This window comes from Neurospora tetrasperma (assembly GCF_000213175.1).
Source record: "Neurospora tetrasperma FGSC 2508 unplaced genomic scaffold NEUTE1scaffold_2, whole genome shotgun sequence".
Classification (NCBI taxonomy): Eukaryota; Fungi; Ascomycota; class Sordariomycetes; order Sordariales; family Sordariaceae; genus Neurospora; species Neurospora tetrasperma.
The window spans coordinates 3,087,468-3,110,303 of NW_009799100.1; the positions used below are offsets into that span (position 1 = coordinate 3,087,468).

Below are 22,836 nucleotides of genomic sequence, written 5' to 3' on the forward strand. Positions count from 1 at the left end.
GTTTTTGTTTTTTTTTTTTTGTNTTTTTTTTTTTTTTTTTCATATTCCCAATTCTCTGTGCCCCAAATATCTCATGGCCCTTGGCAAAAGTATCTTTTTATTCCCGGCCAGTATCCAAGCCCACACGGCTCATCTTTAACTACTCAAAATTTGCGCAAAATTTGGGAGCTTGGATGGGGATATCGTCAAGGGATCCTCCATGTTTCCCGACATTCATTCCCACTAGTGCAAACCACTTCCTCTCAAATTTTAGCCTCCGCTAAACCGCGCTCCCAGCGGAGTGCTTTCTCCTTCTATGCATCCCTTCGATGCTGCCAGTCACGTCAAACTCCATCGACCTCCCGAGCTCCAGTTCGGTCGATGCTCTCCCCAGGCCGTCACCCATACCTCTACTGCCCCGCCTTAGACCCATGATATCCATATCTTCCAGTTCTTCATCCACAATCCCGTCCATCTTCTCCAGCATGTCGAGCACCTCTTGCGGCGGCTCCGTCCTGAACAACGCGTGGATATCGGCATAGGGGTTCAGACCAAAGAACCACTTACTGTCCTCTCCGTCACCTGCGCTGGGCGTCGCGGATTTGGCCCACACCCGTCTACGCTCGTAAAGTGCGATCATCAGGAGGACTGGGAAGTTGATGACTTTGATGGCTGCAACGTTGATGTGGTGGAACATGGCTGGACCGACTACCAACTTCAGTGGGAGCATAACTGCCAAAGCGAGTAGGTTAAACGGAGGCGGATAAGCAAAAATGGAGTCGCTCTTGACGCCCTGGAATGTTAGGACAGCACGGCGGAAGTAGATTTCCGCCTGTGCATTGGAGATAATCTTGGAGAAGGTGTTGGTGAGCATGGCCACAAGGATGGTCAAGAAAAGGGTGTTGCCGAGGAAGGCAAACGTCACGGCCAAGGCAGGGCCGAGGATGGTGTGGAAGTCGGCCGTCCGTTCGATGCCGGTGCCATCGAGTCCAAACCAGATCCACAGAAGCCATTTTCCAATGGTGGCCCAGCCTGGACGATCCTCGATGGAGGACTGGGCCGTTACTAAACCTGCGGCGACATCGGCAGGATCCGGGGGCGCGCCCGTGCGCATCAGCCAGAGAAGGCCTAGCAAGAAGCCGGTAAAACACCATATGGCGATAAACGTAAGTCGGGTGAAATCACGCATCATTGCGTGTAGGGCGATGAAGACAATGTTGTCTGGCATGAGAGTGAAGGCTATGCGGGTAAGTAGAACCGGGGCGGCGACGCAGAGGATAGGTATAGCGTAGTCGGCCTCGGGGTAAAACCACAATTCCGCAAACCGTACAACGCCATATACTCCAAAGATGAAGGTAAAAGTAAGGTCGAGGAAGCTCCAAAGGTTTTGAGCGTGTACCTCCCAGCCGTGTTCGACCAGAGCGGCAAACTGTTCTAGAACCCAGCCGGTTGAATATATCACAAAGGCAGCCTCGAAACCCCCAAATGGACTTCCACCTCCGTCATAAAAGTCGTTTCGATGTGTCATGGTCAACACATACAGGCCTAGAAGGATGGTGAAGTGGGCGAGTTCGAGAAGATTTCGTAGTCGAGGAACGATCAGTCGGCGATGGTTGAGTATGGAAGCTCGCCGTGGTTCGTAAAGCGATACAGGGTGGTACTTGTAATGATCCGGGAGGATATCGACAAACGAGAGCGGAGTGTACACAACTTGGCCGCGGTAGACAGCGTTGACGATGCGCTGACATGCGACTGACCCGATCAGAAACTTGCTCTCTGACAAAATGGCCAACTCGAGTGCCGTAAGTTTCCGCTCGTGACCGCCACGGTCTTGATACGGCCATTGTAAAGAGCGTCGGTATCGGCGAAGCGGATCGGGTGCGGCATCAAACGGATCGAACCCTGACACCAGAATATTGGCAAGAAGCAGGAGTCCTGGACGATCTGGGTGGTCTTGGTGGAAGCGTCGAAGTACACGGGTAGCCAGCAGTTCGCAGAGAGCGGCTCGAGAGTTATTGACAGCCACATAGAGGGACTCGTCTGTTGCGGAACGTTGAAACTGGACGCGGTTGGCGAGAAGGCAGTAGACGACTGAGAGGTTGTCGGGACTATACAGCTTCTCAACCAGGGGCCGAACCATCATATTGTCCATGCGAGGCGTCTGCAGTTGGTCGAGTGTATAGGGGTCGTCGATGGCGGCAATCACCAAGCGTCGGATCCTGTGGTTTGCCTGTTAGCCATTGCCAGGCTCTTATTTCCCCCCTTCGAAGCCCTATTCGTACCGATGGATGGTGACATAGACCGGCAACACTTGAGAGGCGTCACCGGCCAGGTAGATGAGCTCGGCAGCATCCAGGCCTACTTGACTGCCGGGGGCAATGCGCCCACGGCGACCGAAGAGGGGGGCCACGTTGTTGGATCCGGATTGGTGTTGGAGCTCGATGTCGCTGTTCTCGCTGGTGTAGCTGGCCTCACTGGCGCTGCCGTCGTCGTGGAAGGGGTCGGACTCCAGGGGAGCGGGATGTGAAGGGTCATCGGGGGGTTGTGTGCTGGGGTGGCTGTTGGAAACAGCCATCTTATATAACGACGGTGGTGGTGGTGGTGGTGGTGTAGCAGGATCAACGAAGCAAAGGAGGGAGTTGGAGCAGTCGAGATGACAGGACGGTTACGCCAAGGCACTGGGCATCTGTATCTAGTTAAGGACCGTCATGGCGTCGACGGTGTTGCCCTGCAATATGGAGAAAGTAGTAGCTAATGGTTACAACCCGGATGGCCGGGAGAAGCGTGGAGAGTGGGTTCCGGCACACAGTCGAGGTTGGCTCCATTTGTCATGGTTCATTATCCATCATTGAAGCCCCTCCGAGCCGGTACCGCCAACGGGAGAGGCGGTACTCAGGAGTGCCAGCTAGCCAGGGGGAAACATGGACAGCCCCGGCTTAGTGGAAAGAACGGAGTAATGGAGGTCGTCCCTGAGGGTGGAGCCAGAATCCATTGATGTTCTGGACTCGAGCTGATTTGATCAGGTGGACGATCAGACAGCAAGCAGAAGTGGAAAAGGCGGTTTGAAAAGGCGGTACGTTGGGACGTTGGGAAGAGGATATTAGTCGTCAAGTTGGGGTTGGTTGGCAGTTCCATGAATACTGTGCCACACCACATCGCTGCAGAAATACTGTAGTGTTTTCGGGGTATGTTTCAGATCGCGCATCTCATCTGCGGCATCATCTGTTAGTGGAGATATGGCGGGGCTAAAGCACTGCTTAACATGGGCTAACAGTAGCGTTGGTTCCCATAACGTAATTTCTGCATCTTCTGCTTCGGCCACTTCAGCCTTGATCAGCCTTGGCAACTTGGCAATTACGTTACGCGTGATTAGCTCATCACTGCTCGTATTCTTTATCAAGAGTGCACACTTCTCGTCGCAGATGGCAAACAACATATTTCCATGTCTTCGGTGGTGTGGTTGCAAAGTCCGAGCTGACCAAAGTCAGTGTTGCCCTATCTTTGCCGCGGTCAAAGTTGTTGGAACACATCGTATCTGGTCAGATCTGCCGGCCTTATACTGGACATCGAAAACCCTAGCCTGTGCCTCAAACGACGTACTCGAATCCGGCGCATGGGCATAGTAAACTCTCACACGGTTAGCCCCGAGGAGGTTCAAAGTCTGGCCGATGATGGTGGCTGGTGCTGATGCGCGCTTCATCAAGGTGCGGCAGAGGACGGTCAGCGTTCACCTTGGAGCTAACGATGAAGGCCTTATCAGCTACTTTGCTTTGGCCCAAGAGCGTCTCGGTATTCCATGTGTTGCCCGGGTGGGCGGCGGCAGCGGAGTCGAGTTCCAAGATGTTGAGCTCTTGCAACACTGACCAAGGTTTTGACTGCGGTTGGCGAGTGTCTAGGATCAACCACATAAGATTGAGCCATTCGAAAGTTCGGAAGGCTCGCCTTCTTCAAAGAAGTTAATTCTGCTTGCTGATCGTCTTAGACACCTTAGGGTCTTCGCAACTTGCATGTTAAATGCTTGGTAAGCTCTCGAAAAACCAAAACATACCACGGCTACCGGGCACTTGTCAACAGACCAGTTGAGTGTCCCAATATAAGGCCAATGGGTGTGACTTTGACACTTGTACGGATCGCAAAACGAGGCTTGCTTCTGTATGAAATGGTGTTGTAAGAGTGACGGACAACATGCTTGTAACCCGCTGGCCGTCCAAGATGGACATATCAGAACCACTCACAAACACCTCAGTGGCTACACCTCGAACAATGGAGATGACCGAGGAGATACAAAACAACCCCACCATGGCTTCGGCGCGAACAGGCTTGTAAAGCTGCGTCGATAGAACGTCACACGCAAACTGCATGTCAAGCGTGTTACATGTGCAATTGTGACTTCGGGTGATTTGCTGGTCATGATCAATATCTTTCTATGACTTGCCAGCTTTTGGGAATGGAGAGCACTAACGAGCTTCGAGGCATTGAACGCTCAAATCCATCCGAGGATATCGGACACCAGTGAGGACGACTTCTACTGTTCAGGCAACTTGAAGCACATCCGTTTACAAAATTCAGCAATCGAACCTAACAAAAGAACACAGAGCTTGAAAGATAAGAACAACTGAATCACTCTTTACGAAGCCTCTAAATCAAGATTGTGTTCACGACAAACACACATCACAGACAACTGTCGACATACGTGCGCAAGTCTAGCTTGGTCGGATCACCTTGACGTTCAACCTTGGCCAGAACCATCCTCTCATCCCAGCGAACTTGCATATCTCTGACGACTCTCACAACCCATGAAACCATGATTCTCCTAGCCCGGAAAAAAACCTCTACAGAAGCCGGCTGGATCGTATTCGCCGTTATCTTCTCCACTTTCAGCTCCGCGCTCATCATCTTCCTCTGCTGGCGAAACAACCGTGGTTCGAGCAAAAAAAGCAGCAGCGCACAACAGCAAAGCGGAAATTCAGAGTCAAGGGCAATATCCAGGCGCTCCGTACGCTACTGGTACTATTACCCAGAGTACTTTACTGGTTACAATGGATCATCAGAGTCATCAGAATATCATTATGCAAATCCCGGGAGGGACTATCATCTGGAACAAACCCCGAATCACTACATCTATCCACCATCATATCCTCCGTGCCCAGATCCGCCGCCGCCCCCACCACAACCACCAAGGACACCGCCGCATATAGCAGTGTACAGAACTAGGCCGGTTAATGTGATGAGCTTTTTGGATCGAACGCAGATGCCGAGGAAGCCACCACCGGTGACAGAAGTTACTTCACCGGAACGGACGAGTACACCAAGTCACGAGAGTGGCTCGTCTTCTTCAAGCGATTCTGAGCCTGATGAACCTCCTCCGGATGAGGATGGACCTCCACCCAGTGGCCCCTCGGGCGGTCCCTCGGACGGCCTTCATCCAGATGGTTCTACGCCTGGCTCAACTGCACCTGATGCGAATCCCATGGGTGTTCACTCGCCCAAAGAAGACGGTAGCGTGATCTCAAAACAAGACGTTTCTGAGGCACAGGCAAATTTCAGCAAGCTTATGTCAGAAGCAACTACGATCAGTGAGAGGAGTGTACCTTCTCAGGCTGGCTCTAAGCAGTCGACGTCAGTGAATCTTGGTCATCGGAGCATGTCAAGGGGTTCGAAGACATCGATCCAGGAGTCAGTTGTGGATGATGAGTCGAAAATACGGTCACCTGTATCAGCATCACGTTCACGACACCCACTCTCAGGCTCGGAAGCGGAATCTCAGCGTGACAATTTCGCAAGACGAATTTCAGGTGTTCGTTACGTGAAGGCTCCAATGAATGCGTCGTCAAGAGAAAGGCGCAATTCCATGCCAGCATCACCACGTTGCAGATCTCCAGCATCATCAACCAGCAACTCACCCACCCCAGCCCTCAGAGACATCACCCCCAAACCAAATTCTCATGCCTCACATTCGTCATCAAAGCCCTCCATACGATCCCAAAAATCTCGCAGGCCGAGCCTCAACCCATCATCCCCCGGCTCTCGCGCCCCCTCCCAGCACTCGCTGCTTTATGCGGCCTCCAGACACTCAAGTCTGCCCCAGTCTCCTACACATTCCCATCACTCCCAGATTCCAAGCTCCCCGAGCCGCCACAGCCGCAGCTACAGCCGTAGCCATAGCCGAACCCAAGTGTATGGCAATCCTACCTCAAGGCACTCGAGCCCGCCTCAGTCACCTACACCGCCTCACCATTCCCCGATCCCACACTTTCCAAGTCGTCACAGCCATGGCCGCCCTACTTCACGACACTCCTCAAGATCACGATCCAGAGCAGGGTCAAGGATATCTTCCATGCCCCCATCGCCGACAGTGACGGATTTCGCGCCTATCTCTTCAATTTCCCACCCGCTCCGCTCTCCAGTTCTTCCTGGCTCTCCTCATTTCTCGGTCTCTCCCGCTTACAGGTCGGGTGGGTTTAAGGTGTTGTTGAGCCTACAACCAGATGAGCAGAATGACCGGAAAGGGTCGCGCCAATCATCGAGATATTCGAGACATTCTGGTGAGAAATCACCTTCAGTAGTGTCGGTGTCGGTTGTGGAGCTGCTAAGTTTGGAGAAGGAGCAAGATGATGAGGCTGGCAGGGGGGAGCCAATGTCTCTTTTGGAGCATGAGGAGTATGAGGAGAGTGAGAAGCGCGAGGAAAGACGGGATAGTGAGGATATGATGCTGGATGAGAATGAGGTCCAGCGGCGTCGGCGTCGAAGAAGTGTCTCTTCAGATTCACAACAACAACGAGGTATGGATCTGGCTGAGTACGAAGGAGACTCTGGGACAATGGAACATGGCCATGACAGCCACGGCGACCAGGATCCAGAATCAGAACCAGAACCAGAACAAGCACCAGAAGACTACTACAGATCTTACTCACCTGTCGCCCCTGCTTCCACTACCAACCCCCTGCCATCCTCCCCCAACCATTCGGGCCACTCATCGAACCTCTCACCAAAATCTCCCTATCATCCTCGCAAATACATACCAATTCAGATACACAAGGAGAACCGACCACACCAAGCTAGTGTCTGTAGTGTCTCTGACAGCACTGATTCTGGAATTGGTGGCGTAGGCGAGGGCAAGGGTGGGTGAAGATGAGGATGAGGGTGGGGGTTAATGGGTTGGAAGTTGGTAGTGGTGCTTGTGTGAGGTTGGGTGTCAGCGGAAGATGAGTGAGTGAAGTGGTTGGCAATGTTTGAGTTGTTTGGAAATTTTTTGTGGTGATGGTGAGGCAAAGCGAAGAGTTGTGCTGGTAATCAAGAAGAGAATTGGTAGTAGTTAGTGATGGAGTAGATGGGGAAGGAGTAATGGAAAGAGTGAACGAGAACAGGGAAGGGATGCAGACGATCAAGACCATACATGATAAGAGAAAAGGGAACAAAAAGGTAGGTGCTGGTAGTAAGTTTATTTGAAACGATCTTCCAACATCTTCTGTCACTATCGTTACAGTAGCCGTAGAAGTAGCCAGCAGGGGCGTACATACCCCCTTCCTTCCTTCCTTCCTTCCCTCCCAGGTCTGAACCTGCCCAATGCCCCATGCCATCCTCTGCCAGCTGCCTCCTCGTTACTTACCTCCAATTCCATCCAGTCGATAGGGGTACATATGGTACCCCCTCGGATCCCGTTTCTAACAGACCAAAGAAAACAGCACGGTCAGCGCAGTGGTCTAGCGCGCCACTTGGATTGAGAAATAGAGTTGAAATCCCCGTAGAATCACAATCAAAGAGCGAGTTTCAGAGGGCAATCGTAACACAAATTTCCGGTCGAAAACCCGGGCTCGAATCACAGACCGTGCAATTTATTTTGCTTTTTTCTTCTCCCCTTTCTGCGTCTCCAAATTGTTCTTTTTTTTTTTTTTTTTTTTTTTTACCTTGACTGCTGGTCTTTCGTTAGAAGCGCAGCTCTTTGCCCCTGCCTAACTTTGTTTAGGGTTGAGGGACTTGGGTTTTGGACGTACACGGTCTTCAGCATTGACATCCCCGGTTCCTGCTTTTGTTTTGATTGGAGACTGAAGGGACTTTCAAAGGAGATTGTCGAGTAGAGCTTGATCTCAGTTAGCCATCCATGGATGAAGGCGTGTTTTGTGTCATGCCTTTGTACCGGCACCTAGAACTATTCGGGAGTATTCCTCCTTCTCTTTGCTTCCGCTTTTGATGATTTGAGGCCAGACGTAAAAGCACAAAACCACCCTCTCGAGCACGAGTGTTTATCCTGAGAGATCAAGTGAAAAGGGGTAAAAGTGGAGACCGACCAGCAGCAGCTTCCAGGGGCACTCCATGATATTTCCGCCACACTCTCACACACACATCGACAATATCAACTCAACCATCTTCATGTACCAAGACGCAAATGGGAAGTAAAAGCAAGCAGGCCCGGGTGACCTAAAATACCAGAGCCATGAAACGTGGAGAAAAAAAGTCAGATCAATACTTTATGTACAGTACACATTAACCAAACCAACCAACCTACCCACACACCAAAGCCATTGGTACCAATCTACTCGACAAAATGCTAGAAAGAGAACCACAGCGGATAGTATCGAAAACACCTACTTCCAAGGTCAATCAACAATGTATCGCTTTCTCTTAATTCTGGTTTCCTTCTCTTCGCCACGCCATCTTCATAGCGATATTTTCAAGGCCCTGACACAAAAGAGGCCGCAATATTCAATATTCGTAAACATAACTCACAGCAACTCCCTCGCTTCCATGTCTCAGGTAAACCCCCTCTTCCACTTCCCCGGGATGCTACCCATCATTGAGTCCTCCCCTGCCGCACCACAACTCTCATCCGGAATTTCCTCCACCGTAGTCTTATACGACGTCCGCTTTTTCTTGTTCATGGGCGTCTTGGGAGTCGTTGGGTTCACCTGGTCCTACCTGGTGCTGAACAACAGACTGCCCTGGGCCTCGGCCTGCGACAGCATCTCTACCTTCCTCTTCAATTCTCTCGTGTCCCTCCGGGTAGCCGTGATGCTCGCCGCCTGAGCGGGGTCCCTGGTGCCGGCCGCAATCGCAACCAACGCCTCCTCGGCTCTCGTCAACAGCTCAGCCACCCAGGTGGTGATGGCACCGTCGCCGTTCTTACCCGAGGCCGAGCCGCGATGCTCGATCTCGCGGATCCACGAGTCGACGACGCAGTTGATCCACTGTACAACCAACTTCCTGTGCTTGCCAACGAAGGGCGCCTCCTGAGCGTCAAACATGTTCTCCAGCACGCGGGCGATCAGGGCATGAGGAACGCCCAGCTGCAGGAAGGCAGCGACAGGCCAGCAAGGGTCGGCACCGATCGAGGCGTCCTGGTGGTTGTTGATGGCGTATGCGCAGACCATGGGGAGAAGAGTGTCGACGGGGAAGATGAGGCTGTCGAGGGAGGTGCGGTGGGCAATGGACTGGATCTGGGAGACAACAGCCTCGTAAGGCATAGGGGGTGGAACTTCAAGAGCCTCGACACCCTCGGGCAATGCCTCGCCTGCCTCAATGAGGCGCCACACCTCTTGCTTCTGCTCGGTCTCAAAGTGGATCTGGTTGATGAGATTCTCCCACGTCTCTTTGATGGTGTGCGGGTTCTGGTAGTCCGCGGCGTTGTAGATGAGCAGGCAAAGGTCGTAGTAACCGGCCTGATCAGCGAAATCGTTGAAGAGCTACATGGTACAGATTAGCAACTAAACTAGGATTGTACTTTTAGGGAATGACTCACAGTAGAAAGGCCCTGGACAGGACCATCCAGAACCTTCTCGATGTCAGGGAGCTTCTCAGGTACTATGCGAGGATCGGCCCTTAATCTTTCAAGCAAATCGTCCTGGATGTGGGCGATTTCCAGAAGCTCAGTCACTTCGTGGTTGAGAAGCTGCTGTTGCTGGCGGCTCACACCGACAGTGGTGACGCTAGCGTTGGCCTTTGCTCTGCTCAACAAGGTAATGCGTTCCTTGATGCCAAGGGGGAAGTCTGACTTGGCGAGCTCAGCCTGCACTTGAGCGGCCTCGAAGAAGCGGCTGCGTTGTGTGTAGAACCGGCAAAGAAGATCGGCGTGCTGAGCATCAATCGCAGCGAGTCTCTGCAGGTATGTTACGACATGAGGAGAGTCGATGGCCAACATGCGGTCGGTCCATCCCTTCTCAATGTACCAGTCGTACAAATCAAGGTGGAAGACCTCGTCCTCCGAGCTATTGACGACGCTGTATGCCTCCGCCCGCTTGGTGACAGCAAGAGTTGGCCTACCGTCAACAACATCGGGCTCCGAGGCCGACTCAATGTCTAGCCGGTCAAGCACCTCGTGTATCAAGGAATAGCAACTTTGCCGGTCCTTGAAAGCCTTTTCACGGGGGTCGTTAGCCGGCTTGCCTTCGTTGAACCAAGCAAGGGCCGCGTTTCCACGGTCCTTCTCTCTCGCAACGATCAAGCACAGCTGGATAGCGCCAGCATAATACTTCAAATTGATGTACTGCTCGACCGCATTGCGCAGGTTGGTCATGGTCAGGCTTCCCGCGACTTGGGAAAACAATCGCAAGCTCTCCGCAAGCAAGGTGCGCATCAGGTTAGGATTGCCCGTCGACTCGCTGGCCCGCTGCAGTTGTTCTTGAGCCTTGAAAATGACAACGTCATCAGGGGAGCAGAAAGTGCCGCATCTTCTCCTGAGTGCATCGGCAACGGTCTCGACATTGGCTCCGTTGGCAATATTGCGGTTAACAATAGCTTTCACCAGAACCTTGGCGAGCTCCTTTCCAGAGTCCTGAGAGAACAAAGCTTCATAGGTAAGGTTTTGCAGCTGCTGCTTAGACGAATCATCTAGGCGCATGAAGATGTCGGTTACCCGCTCATCGAACAGCATCAGGACGAAAGAGATGCCCTCAGACACGCTGTCCATAAGCTGACGCAGAGCGTGAAGAGACTGGTGCTCCAGCTGCAAAGCAATTTCCTCTTGTCTGCTAGAAACCCGATCGGAGGGTCCGGCCAGGCCCTGGATGAGACTTTTGTTTTCCTCAAGGAATCTCCTTAGTCGTTGCACACTTTCCTGTACCGTCATGAGCTTGGAGATGGGAATCGCCGAGCCAACAGTGAACCCGCCCGAAGCGCTATCCGTGGCTATCTCAATGACCTTGGACTTCCATAGGGTGCGGGTGAGGCGCGCAAGATAGAGCACCAGCGCATCGTGGCGAGCCGAGAGCTGTACGTTGTCCTCCGGTGCCTGCAAGACATCTGCGTCCGCAAGCTTGGGCTGACCACCGTAGTTGATAAAGATAGACCGCGCCCGGTCCTCAGTGAGAGGATCCACAGCACGACGGGCGTCTCCTCCCTGACCACATGCTACCGCCAAGGCAGCCGCGACCATTTCGACCCTGCCGTAGATGGCCGTGAACGTTTTAACCTTGCTGTCCAAATCCTCATCGCCAGATGCAACACGAATCGCATTAGCGAAGATGTCAACAAACCTCCTGCGGCGAACGATATGGATACCGGTGTTGGTGAGCACAGCAAATTCGCTTGGGGTATGGTCGAACTGAACAGCTAGTTCGTTGCCAAATCCGAGCGGTTGCTTTGCAGCCGCAAAAGGCTTGCCAGTAAGACCGATGGAAAGAACTCGGCTTCCGTCACCCAAGGGGATGAAAGTACCTTGCTCAACATATCTGAGTACAGCGCTTTGCTTGAGTCTGCCGACATCGGGGGCTGATACAAAGAGCAGATCCGTGCGACTCTCTTTGGGGCGAACCGCGTCGAAGAAATAACCCGGAGGAAAACGTTCACCCAGGCAACTTTCCGAAAGTAAGCCAGACATTTGATCTTGAGCTGCTGCAGGTGCAGGTGCATATGCAACTGCAGTGTTGATCTCGTTGCGGAGGGGAACCTGCTGGTCTTCGCTCGTAGGAGGAAACTTGATGTATTGGACCTGCATGCTCTGAGGAGCAAGGCTGGTTGAGGCGCTCAGCATGTAGGATGCCGCGCTTGTTGCAGTAAGGAACAAACGGCATCCGGTGTTGGTGAGTGCCATGAGGTGAGACTTTGAGGCCTCTTGTGCCGAGATGGCGCTAAGAGAGACGATTCTCACTCTCTCGTTGAGCAAAGGGTTTCTGTTCAAGTCAACCATATGCGTCATGTCACTAAGGCACGAGACCTTGTTCTTTTCGATGACTTTTGTCAGTTTCCCAGAGGGCTCCATGAAGTATGTTCGAATGGTGGACTTGTCCGAGAGCGAGTATAGGAGTTTCCGAGTATCATCGACAACCAGCTGAACAAGGTGTTCCTGATCACGGTGGCCCAAGAAGCCCATTGGCACTGGGAGGTTAGGAACAACTGATGTCCAGCCGGGGTGTGTGTGGTTGACCTTGGCACATCTGCTAGAGAACCAGCGCTCCTCCTGCTGGTAAAGGAGCTCGTAGATGTCGGTATCGGTATAACCGCCAAAGAAGATACGGCCGTTCGAGGTACCGATGATTAAGCTGACATCGGTGCTTCCGCGATGTACTGCCATTTTTGTTTGGTAGAGGGCGACAGTCTTCGATCCCGAAGGGGTAGGTGTCGCGGATACGCCCAGCAAAACTATCTCGGTGCCCGTAGCAACGACTAGAATATGGGTGATGTTACTAACGAACACGCCAGGCTTGGGGGGCACTAGGGCAACCGCGGTGATGGTGGTGGTGGCATCCTCGTAGCCGATAAGTTCGGGGTTTGGGTGGGTATAGTCCCAGAGAAAGAGGGAGCTGTCGATAGCAGCCCACGCGTAGTTGATGTCGGCAAATAGGCCGAGTTGCGTGTTGACCTCTCCCCTGTTTAACCGCTCAAAGACTTGATCGGGGATGGGATACATATGAGTCTTCTTAAACGGGGCGCCGGGCGCGTCATCAGTCCTGTACATGTCATAGTCCGAGGAGGAGCCAGCTATATGGGAGAGACATGGTTAGCCAGTCCTACCAGGTACCATGAGGGATGGAAACCTAAACAGGTAAGCTCACCTCTAGCATAAGAATCAACGTCGGGGTAGTTCTCGTCACGTAGTAGGGTATTGGTGATGCGCCGCGCGGCCTTGGCAACCGGTGGTAGATCTGTGCGAGCTTGAGCTGGCACCATTGGAACAGGCACCTGCGAGACGGGACGAGGAGCAGCAACAGTTCCAGCACCGGCGCCGCCAACGGAGCCAGAAATGGGCCCAGTCACGGGTCCGGAAGCAACTCCGGCACCACCAGCATTGTAGGACCCGAACCCTCCTAGCGCCGGCCTCGCAGTGTTCTTTTCAGGAAGCGAGTCCAAGTAGCGTCGAGCATCATCGGTCCTGGGCGCAGCGGGCGTGTTGAGGAATGCACCGGGCACTTGGCGCATAGGTGTGGCTGGATTCATGATGGCGGATATGTGATGCTAACACCCGACAGGACGATGGTGGGATGGCAACGGGATGGTTGTCGGTGCCACCTGCAAAAAGCGGTTCAGAGTTCGTCGCGAGCGTCGAGGGGAGGGGAAGCTCCAGAACGAGGCGGATGGAGGCTGATGGAAATCTGGCGTCGGCACAAGTTGGAGCTCCAAGGGTGCAGCGTGATCTGGCAGCTTCGTGATTCTCCGCGCTGTGATGCTGTGTTGTCGCTCTTGCTCCGTTTGCCCTCTTGCTTCAGGTCTCCCAAGTTGGTTGGTTGGTTGGTTGCTTGAGGTCACAAAGTCGAGAGCGCGGTGCTCGCTGCAGTCGGTGGGTGTACTGCTACAATTGCACCACCATGAAAGAAGGTCTGGGAATCCAGGGGAAGCTATAAAGTCCGACACGATGCGACGTGGTCGAGGATCGGCGACCACAGCTTGAGGTGAAAGCGTTTGGGTTGTTGTTGTGGTGTTGAGAGCAAGGAAGCTCTGCGCGCGATTGGGCAATCACTGTCGAAGGTGGACTGTGGATGAACAGCAGAAGATTGAAGAGGCTGGCCCGCTCCGGCGGGCTACCGTAAACAATTTTTGGCTGGAGAACTGGGACAGCGGTACGTACCGCGACCGGGCAGGAATCATTGGTGCCCAGGGCGTTCGTTTCGCGGCTGGCAACTGGGACCTGCGACCTGCGACCTGAAACGCGAATTTTGGACGCGCCTGTGTGCTGGAGCATGGAGTTGGAACACAGAAGAGGCGCTAACCTCTTTTTGGAAGCATGTTTTTCTACCGCCTATAAAATGTCGAAACCGTCCAATCATCGTCGAGAACGTCATCGACTGCCCGTCACCAGAAGTCGGATTTGCAACTCAGAATATCAACGGCAGACAGCAACTGCTCTTGATCTATACCCAAAAAAAAAGTATTATGCAAGAATATGGTTGCTTCATGATCATCGTTCAATTATCATCTTCTGACTTTTCTGTACATTCCACTCACATCATGAATTCGTCTGCTAGAAGCGGGGCGCAGTTCACCATTTTTTCTACAACAGATACACGGTCCCAAGGGTGGGTGTACCGCAGGCTAATAGAAGGTGTCTACTGGCTAGAGCCCATCACGCCATAAGTCCATGCTCCTTCCTAGCTTCACGTGAGCAGCATGGTAGCTAGAAGCTGCGACATGCGCTTACTGCTTCTTGGCTTCACGAGCGGCCTTGCGGAGAGCGCGGTTGCGGATGTCGATGTGCATGTTCTTGTTCAGCCTGAGGGTAAAGTAGCTGTAGACACCAACGGTGTTCTCAACAACCCACTTGAACATAGCATGGCTCCACCAGGGGGTGTAGGTGTTGGGAAAGGGCTCGGAGCTGTTAAGGCCAACCTTGCCGAGAGCAGCGCGGACGAACTGCTTGGGGTTGGGGATGAGGAGGCTGGTGCGGCGGATCTTGCTCATGGCAGTGGTAACGAGGTAGCTGACAACAAGGTGGACATCGACGCCCTGGTCCTTGAGCTCGGCAGAGAGAGCGCTGCTCCAGTGCTGGAGGAACGCCTTGCTGCCACTGTAGGTGGCAAGGTAGGGGGTGGGCATAACACCGGCGAAAGAGCCCATGGTAAGGATAAGACCCTTCTTGCGCTGGGCGAGGATGGGAGCGACAACCTTGGTGGTCTTGAGTGTGCCGAGGCAGTTGATGGTGACAATGTTCTGGAGCTCGTCGCGGTCGGTCTGGAGGAAAGGAACGGGGATGCTGTGGGACTGGCCAACGTTGTTGATCAAGATACCAATGTCGAGGCCCTTGATGAGCTCGGCGAGACGCTCGTAGTCGGAATCGTCGTCCTTGGAGAAGTCCATGGCGAAAGTCTTGGCCTTGAAACCATCCCATCTGAGCTCGAGCTCCCTAGCAAGGACATCCAGCTTGGACTGAGTGCGAGAGACGAGAACGAGGTTGAAGCCCTTGGAGGCGAGCTGCTGGGCGAACTCCTTTCCGAGACCATCGGAGGCACCAGTGATAACAGCCCAGGTGCCCTTCTTGCCATACTTGCGGAGCTGTTAAGGTTTATGTTAGCTGCATTCACCTGAATATCTTCAATCCCGAGTAAGTTTGCCGAAAGACGTACGTTGGTGCCGCTCAGGATGAAAGCGTTAAGGAGCAGCTGGAGGAAAGCGCCGACGCGAGTAGCGACGTAAAGGGCGCCGATGCCAGCAAGGGCCCATTGGCCATATTGAGGGACAGTGCCCCAGATCTCGGCAACCTTATCCATTGCGTACGGACTGTCGGCGAAAGTCGATGATGATGGAACGCCTTTGGTTTGGATCGGGGAGTTTTGACACTTTCAAAGTTGGGTCCGGCCGCAAATAAATGTTGGGAACTTTTTGGGGGACCTGGGGTCGACTCGCCTACACTGGACTTGCATGTGTCAGCCGCCAAGATTTTCGAGACGTCCCGCCCCGCGGCCCCGGCGAGAGGACCTGGGCAGCTGGGCTCTCCCCGCTTTTGCCGAACCATCAATCACTCGACGCCGCCATTGAACTCCGACGGAGCTGGCCATGGGCCAATGGATTGAGGAAAAGGGGGAGCCTGGCGGAATTTGTTTGTTGTCTCCAAAATGTCGTCCAATGCCTGTGGACCTGCGTCCATGATGCTACGATGACCCCTGTCTCTCGCGCTTGAGAGTGGCCCGAAGTGTGGTTTCCATCCGATCCTCGAGCCGCTGGAACAAATGGAGAGCTGCAACAGGAAGGGCAACTAACAACTCAACCACAAAAGGTCTTCTCAATACAAATATCCTGGACTTACGATAGCTTTCTTCCCCAACGACAAACCGCTTCATAACTGTTGGAACTAATGGACGCTATCAAGGCTTTCCTGCCTTCGGGCGAGAAGGGTCTCCTTCCCTATTACCTCTTCTTCGTAAGTTGACAGTTGCTGGTCCTCCTGACTCTTCACATAAGTAGTTTCGCAATTAACACGCCCTTCGTCCAGGTCTCCATCGTAGCTATGGGAAACGCCCTCCAAAACTACACTACTCTCCACTACACGCGACGCCTCTACAATGGCCGCTTCGTCCCCAACCCTTCCCTGCCGCCCGCAAAGGGCAAGTTCAGCCCGGAGGACAGCGTGGACGTGCTGAAGTCCGTCTCGCCCTCAGAGGCGGAGAAGAAGGGGGCGGCTGCTAAGGACCAGGTCACGCCGCTGGCGGCCCGCGTCTTCGGCACCTACACCTTTATGGCCGGCATCATCCGCTTCTACGCGAGCTACAACCTCGAGAACGAGTCGTTGTACAAGCTCGGTATCTGGACCCATGTCATCGCCGCCGTGCACTTTACGAGCGAGTTCTTCATCTACAAGACGCTGCGTTTCAGCGGACCTCAGATCTTCCCCTTCTTGGCGGCGTATGGCGGTACGTTGTGGATGGTGTTGCAGTATGGTTACTACGTCCAGTAAAAGACAGGTGCAGCTACCAGCTGGTCTTTGGGAATTAAAGGAGGAAGCAGTACATGGCCCCTAAAAAGGAATGGCGAGTGGATCATGACCATAAGGAGCGCGATCGCGTATTAGGTGAAATAAGACTCCGACGTTAGGCTTTGTGGAAGCTGTACTACTAATTAATACTCTTTTCTGTCAAGAAGCGAAGCAAGCGCATCATACAATTCCACTACCTACTGCAACGACTTGCGATAGAGCTCGCCACCGCAGTCTCTGAGTCGCGCAGCCGCTTGCTCCGGAGTGATATCCCTCTGCGGCTCAGCCATTAACTCGTACCCGACCAAGAACTTGCGCACGGTAGCAGACCGAAGAAGAGGAGGGTAGAAATGCATATGGAACCAGCTCGTCTCAGCCTCTTCCTCTGTGCAATCCAACGGCGCCTGATGAATACCCGAGCCTTCTCATATCGTTAGCTCTTTTCCCCCTTTCTCTCTCCTTCGGGCAGTTGCAGAGGTAGTAGAACTTACTATACGGAAAGTTTGTCTCAAACAAGTTATCATATCTTCTCGTAACCTCCTGCACTGCCTCGGCAAACTGCAGCCTCTCCTCGCTCGTAAGCTCCACCAGCGCGCGCACATGTCTCTTCGCAATGACGAGCACCTCAAACGGCCAGACGGCCCACCAAGGACAGACCACCAAGAACCCGTCGTTCTGCCAAACCACACGCTCGCCCTTGGCCATCTCCACCTTGACGTAGTCCTCCAGCAGATGCCTCCCCTTGTGCTCACGGTGGTACTTGGTCATCTGCGCCAGCTCCTTGCCCGGCTCCTCGGGCAGCGTGCTCGTCGTCCAGATCTGGCAGTGCGGATGCGGGTTCGAGCAGCCCATGGCCGCGCCCTTGTTCTCAAAGATCTGCATGTACCGCAGCTGCTGCTTTTTCGCGGGCTCGACTTCGCCGTCCGGGTTAGGTGGAATCTCGCTGAGCGAACGCGCGGCGGCGTCCCTGAGCGGATGCGAGGCAGACAGGTGGCTGGCATAGATGCGCGTCCAAGTCTCGATCACGGGTACGATCTCGGTCGCGCTCATGTCCGCCAAAGTGGTGTCGTGCTTGGCGGAGAAGGTGAGCACGTAGCACCGGCCTGTGGCGGGCTGCGCTTGCAGGAGGAGAGAGGCAATGTCATCGTCGCCGTCACCGGCGGCGTCCTTCTGAGGGTGATACTCTTGCTGTTCCTCTTTGACGGCGCTGTAGTCGTTGACGAAGGCGAATGTGTTTTTGTAGTGCGGGTTGGAATCGCCTTGGGCGCGCTTGTTGCCGGGGCAGAGGTAGCACTGGGTTGCAGTTAGAGTGAGTGAGAGTAATATAAAGTCATAAAGGGACGGGGATTACGCACATGGGGATCAAAATCAGGAAGCTTGTTGAGGGCTGGAGCCTCTTGCTGTCCTCTGGTTATAATTCGTCAATTCAAATCCGCCTTATTTCTTCCTTTCCGGTGTGGCTATCGAGGACTCACTGCCATGGCCTCTTTGTCCTGTGAGGCGATACAAGCAGCCAAGAGCCGTTGAGCGGGTTGTAGCGACGATGCGAAATGTCGTCAAGCACTTTGTCGGTCATGGTTGCGTTCCAGGAGGCTTCGAGGAAATAATTATGTGGGAATTAGCAAAGAAGGCATGTGATCAAACAAAAGGCCGTCGGTTGAAAAATTAATGTTCTTATAAGTGAGGTGTTCAAGGATGTAGATTGGTGGTTGGTGTTTTCCACTTTTGTAGTGTCATATGCTCGGGGATAGCATCCCCGAGGCAACCTGGTCACACTTACCGGATTGTTTTTATGGGTACAAAGGCCGGGTAGCAGACAAGATGAAAATGATCCGATCTGTTCGGTGTTCTTCGGCCTTATTGCCTAGAAGCACCCTACAGATCAACGGACCGTTTATTTAGAGGAATGAAGTCGCTTGCCTGATAGTGATACACTGGCTCAGACTGGTGTGCAACCTTTGATGAGCATTCGAACTCGCTTCTTTCCCGAGTTTTCTGAGGCGCAAAAGGCACTGGCATTATCAGACAGCAGCCTGCATCAGGATGAAATTCATATTCCATGCGTACCTAGGTACCTACTTCAGCTACTGCACTGTTATGGAAGTGTGGAGGGCTACCTCTAAGCTGCTTCAGCCTCCAGTTTGCCCGGAGAAACAGGGTGAGCGACTGGACGTCAATTGGGATTCACCGTATCGTGTATACCCACGCACTGAAATACTGCAAGATCTGATGCTCTTCAGAGGATAAGCATACAAGGGGAGCTGAGTTAGTTACAATACGGGTGAAAACATGGCAAAATTTATAGGAACAAAAACATCACCACCATGATCCCCAATTCGCAAGCAAATGTCCCCTCGTTGGTCGTTACCCCTCACCATTATTTACCAATGGAAGCAACCCCGCGTCTAAACAAGTTCTTGTGGGGCTCCTCCGCACCAGGGGCATGATGTTAGTGGAGCGGCTGCACTCGCTCCATGCTTCGCTGTGCGCCAACTTGACAAGGGACTTCGATCCATCAGTCAGGCACACTACGTACCACCTTGTATGGGTGTAGCAGATCTGACAGACGGCGAGCTTGAAAGTTGACTGACCGTTCTGCCAGAATTTGTTGCAGGATATACCTTGGTACTCTGCCGCCCGATCTCTGATGGGTGATATCCTTTGTTCGTCAAGCTCACCGTTCCTTTGTCTACAGTACATGGTACGTAAGAAAGTAGCTACGGGTTAGGGTTGTGCCGTAGAAGCGGCAACTCGGGACAACGTCGGAGCCAGAATGACGTGGAAGTGGGCTTCCAGCTGGAGCCACCTGTCCGCTCATTGAGATGTTGCATTATGGAAATGCAGCCCCTGGCCCTGCTCGTTCCAGGCGCGTCACCCCCTCGTACAACCGCAACATCGTCGCCATCAAGGTCGTCGACATAAGTCCATCGACAACTCGCCATCAGCCACCTGGTTCATCAATATACGGCATTACAGAAGCCTCGCGAACCTCTGCGCTTTCTGTCAATGCCATCTATGGGGCTTTCAGCGGTGGATTTTGGCCTACATTAACCCCCTTTCTGACTTCTCACGCCCGGCGCATTATCGGATTATCCTAACCCCCGTCCCTCGGGGACATCCACCATGGGCGTCATCCGTAAGAAGATCGCTGCACGAGGTGGCGAGGGCGGTGTCAAGTATGTATGCGACGTCTGCTCAGCAGACATAACGTCTACGGTAGGTTTGTGTTTTCATATAGTTAACAAGCCTCAACCGTTGTTCTCGTGCTTGGACGTTCATATCTCCCTTCCGATGCGGCCGCTACCGCTGCCCCAGACCTCGCGTCGCGCGAATCACGAGACGTTGTGGGGTTGGGGAACCTCTTTGGACTCCAGCCCTCTGGCTCCCAACAACAACAACAACAACAAGCCAGCTAATCTTTCCACTTCGCACAGGTCCGAATTAGGTGTGCACACAGCGCTTGCAATGAATATGATCTCTGTGTCCAATGCTTTGCGCAAGGAGCGTCCAGCAATGCGCATCAGCCGCAAACCCATCCCTATCGAGTAATCGAACAGAACTCGTTTCCGATCTTCGACCGAGAATGGGGCGCGGACGAGGAGCTCCTTCTTCTGGAGGGCGCGCAGATCTACGGTTTGGGTTCGTGGGCCGACATTGCGGACCACATCGGCGGCTACCGAAGTAAGGATGAGGTACGCGACCACTATCTCCAGGTCTACGTCGACTCGCCCAACTTTCCCCTCCCGAAACGATGCAGTCCCCATGACATGGAACTGGCAAACGAGATCTCTAGAGAAGAATTTCAGGCGCGCAAGAAGCGACGCATCGAGGAAAGGAGGGAAGCCGCTAAGAACGCCCCAACCCTCCAAGCGAAGACGAAGCCGACAGCCAGTGTTCCATCGTGCCACGAGATTCAAGGATATATGCCAGGACGCTTGGAGTTTGAGACCGAGTTCTGCAACGAAGCGGAAGAGGCTGTCCAGCTCATGCAGTTCGACCCAGGAGATGGAATTAACCCACGCACAGGCGAGCTGGAACCGGAGATGGAGCTCAAACTCACCGTCATGGAGATCTACAACTGCCGGCTGACGCAACGAGTCGAGAGGAAGAAGGTTATTTTCGAGCACAACCTGCTCGATTACAGGGAAAACACAAAGTCAGAAAAGAAGAGGTCGAAGGAGGAACGCGATCTTCTGAACAAGGCGAAACCCTTTGCGCGGATGATGAATCGCGTCGACTTTGAACAATTCTGTCAAGGGTTGATTGACGAGCTCAACCTGCGGCAGGCAATTGCACAACTACAGGAATGGCGTAGTCTCCGGATTGGTGATCTACGAAGCGGCGAGAAGTATGAGCAGGAGAAGCAGGCACGAATTCAGAAATCAATACCGCTGGGTTCCATGGACCGCGAACGACTGGCGAGTGCTCAGCGCAGCAAACAACCGCCACCACCAGATCCGCCAAGTGGCGCGGCTCTGCTGGTTCAACCTGAGCTGCCGGCGCGTATGCAGTCACCTCATGTCATCGCCGAGGCCGAGAAACTCTGCAGCATGAAAGTGGAACCCGGGCAAGTCAACAGTGAAAGTGTAATCGTTGCCAATGGCGACACTACGCCGTCAAAACACAAGTCCTTACCACAACCTGTTCCCGGGATACAACCTCTTTTACTCTCTCAGGACAATGCTCCCGACCTTCACCTCCTTACGCCGGAAGAGGTCAAGCTGTGCGAGGTGCTCAGGATTCAGCCTAAGCCTTACCTGATGATCAAAGAGCAGATCCTCAAGGAAGCCGTCAAGGGCAACGGGAGTTTGAAAAGGAAACAGGCTAAGGACATTTGCAGAGTCGATCAGCAGAAGGGAGGGAGGATTTTTGATTTTATGGTGAATGCGGGTTGGGTGGTCAAGGCTTAGAGGACCTGACCAGTCTCGAGCACTACTGGGAGCAAGGGTTGGACGGGTGGGTGCTTTTGATTTCTACGTGATGAGCGTTGGAGCCGGGCGAACGAATTTTACTTCAATAAGACAACGGCGTTTGGGACGGGAACGAATGACGAGTGCCAAAAGGGATACCCTCATACACACGCTGGTCGGAGAGGGCGTTTCCTTGTAAAGCTCTTTGGAAAGACCGAGTCGGCATACATCCATATCATATTCACATTTGTACATAGTATGTCTTTGGTTTACCATAATACCATTTAACTCTTTTGCTGGAGCGGGACTACATTCTAGATTACTGATCTAATTTTCTCTTTCCTTCTACACCGACGCCTGCCTGTCTTGCTCCTCCGGCTATAGTGGAGGAAGTGGCGCGTCATGTTTTGCCGCACAATATAATACCATCTCTTGCTACGACTCCCATGGCGAAGCCCATATGTCCTTGACTATGTCATCAGGGCGCCTCCTCAATACATTTCCCGGCCACATGCGCCGCACATCAGGTCGCGACGTTCAAAATGGCCTGGTTACTGATTACTATCTCTCAAAACTGTGTATCGACCAAAACACCGTCAAACAGCCTTGTTCAGTGTTCTTCAATGCGAGGCCTCCGGTCGACCATTGTCTGGGATCCGGGCCATGGGTTGGTTACACAGCTTTTGCTGATGTGCTGTCTGTGCATCGAGCGAGAATCTTACATCCGAACAGTCAAATCGCCATACCGAACACGCACATCGCATCGGGTCGCAAGAAGGGAGTCGCTAAGCGCCTAACATCGATTTGTTGGGGGGCAAAAAAAGATGAAAACCGAAAGACATTTAACCGTAACAATACATGCGCCATTGTTGGACGGATGGGTAGTAAGCGGTTACCTACGTATGTTGAGGTTGTTGGTTCTTTCTCATATACTAACAATTCAAGGAAGACTTATGGAACGTCAATAGAAATAAGTCAGATGTGAAGAAAGATATCTGGATACTCACCTGCATCGAGGAAGAAAGACGATCTTTTTAGTTGGCGCGCATGACGAAACAAGGTCATGGATCTTGATGGAAAGGCCGTCTTTTCAGGTCTCAAGTATCCTTAGCA

General features: G+C 53.1%; 7 protein-coding genes across 7 annotated transcripts; 2 read left to right on the forward strand and 5 right to left on the reverse strand.

Annotated features, from left to right (window-relative positions):
• Positions 1-57: 57 nt before the first annotated feature.
• NEUTE1DRAFT_79319 (uncharacterized protein) lies at positions 58-2,554 on the reverse strand (the record flags this gene model as incomplete). The annotated part of the gene is made up of 2 exons (XM_009851275.1): positions 58-2,198; positions 2,262-2,554. The coding sequence occupies 2 exons, from the start codon at positions 2,552-2,554 to the stop codon at positions 260-262; spliced, it is 2,232 nt and encodes a 743-aa protein (XP_009849577.1).
• A 1,063-nt stretch (positions 2,555-3,617) lies between these two features.
• Positions 3,618-4,340, reverse strand: NEUTE1DRAFT_136396 (uncharacterized protein; the record flags this gene model as incomplete). The annotated part of the gene is made up of 3 exons (XM_009851276.1): positions 3,618-3,854; positions 4,028-4,129; positions 4,215-4,340. 3 exons carry the CDS (start codon positions 4,338-4,340, stop codon positions 3,618-3,620), a joined length of 465 nt encoding a protein of 154 aa, XP_009849578.1.
• Positions 4,341-4,783: 443 nt separating this feature from the next.
• On the forward strand, positions 4,784-7,108 carry NEUTE1DRAFT_79321 (uncharacterized protein; the record flags this gene model as incomplete). The annotated part of the gene is made up of 2 exons (XM_009851277.1): positions 4,784-5,555; positions 5,700-7,108. 2 exons carry the CDS (start codon positions 4,784-4,786, stop codon positions 7,106-7,108), a joined length of 2,181 nt encoding a protein of 726 aa, XP_009849579.1.
• A 1,510-nt stretch (positions 7,109-8,618) lies between these two features.
• Positions 8,619-13,347, reverse strand: NEUTE1DRAFT_79323 (uncharacterized protein; the record flags this gene model as incomplete). The annotated part of the gene is made up of 3 exons (XM_009851278.1): positions 8,619-9,659; positions 9,716-12,891; positions 12,966-13,347. The coding sequence occupies 3 exons, from the start codon at positions 13,345-13,347 to the stop codon at positions 8,892-8,894; spliced, it is 4,326 nt and encodes a 1,441-aa protein (XP_009849580.1).
• A 1,005-nt stretch (positions 13,348-14,352) lies between these two features.
• On the reverse strand, positions 14,353-15,725 carry NEUTE1DRAFT_79325 (uncharacterized protein; the record flags this gene model as incomplete). Its single annotated transcript, XM_009851279.1, has 2 exons — positions 14,353-15,396; positions 15,468-15,725. 2 exons carry the CDS (start codon positions 15,609-15,611, stop codon positions 14,542-14,544), a joined length of 999 nt encoding a protein of 332 aa, XP_009849581.1.
• Positions 15,726-16,682: 957 nt separating this feature from the next.
• Positions 16,683-18,445, reverse strand: NEUTE1DRAFT_79331 (uncharacterized protein; the record flags this gene model as incomplete). Its single annotated transcript, XM_009851280.1, has 4 exons — positions 16,683-17,234; positions 17,305-18,106; positions 18,169-18,220; positions 18,289-18,445. The coding sequence occupies 4 exons, from the start codon at positions 18,387-18,389 to the stop codon at positions 17,011-17,013; spliced, it is 1,179 nt and encodes a 392-aa protein (XP_009849582.1).
• A 1,491-nt stretch (positions 18,446-19,936) lies between these two features.
• Positions 19,937-21,723, forward strand: NEUTE1DRAFT_99514 (uncharacterized protein; the record flags this gene model as incomplete). Its single annotated transcript, XM_009851281.1, has 2 exons — positions 19,937-20,029; positions 20,248-21,723. 2 exons carry the CDS (start codon positions 19,937-19,939, stop codon positions 21,721-21,723), a joined length of 1,569 nt encoding a protein of 522 aa, XP_009849583.1.
• Positions 21,724-22,836: the final 1,113 nt, after the last annotated feature.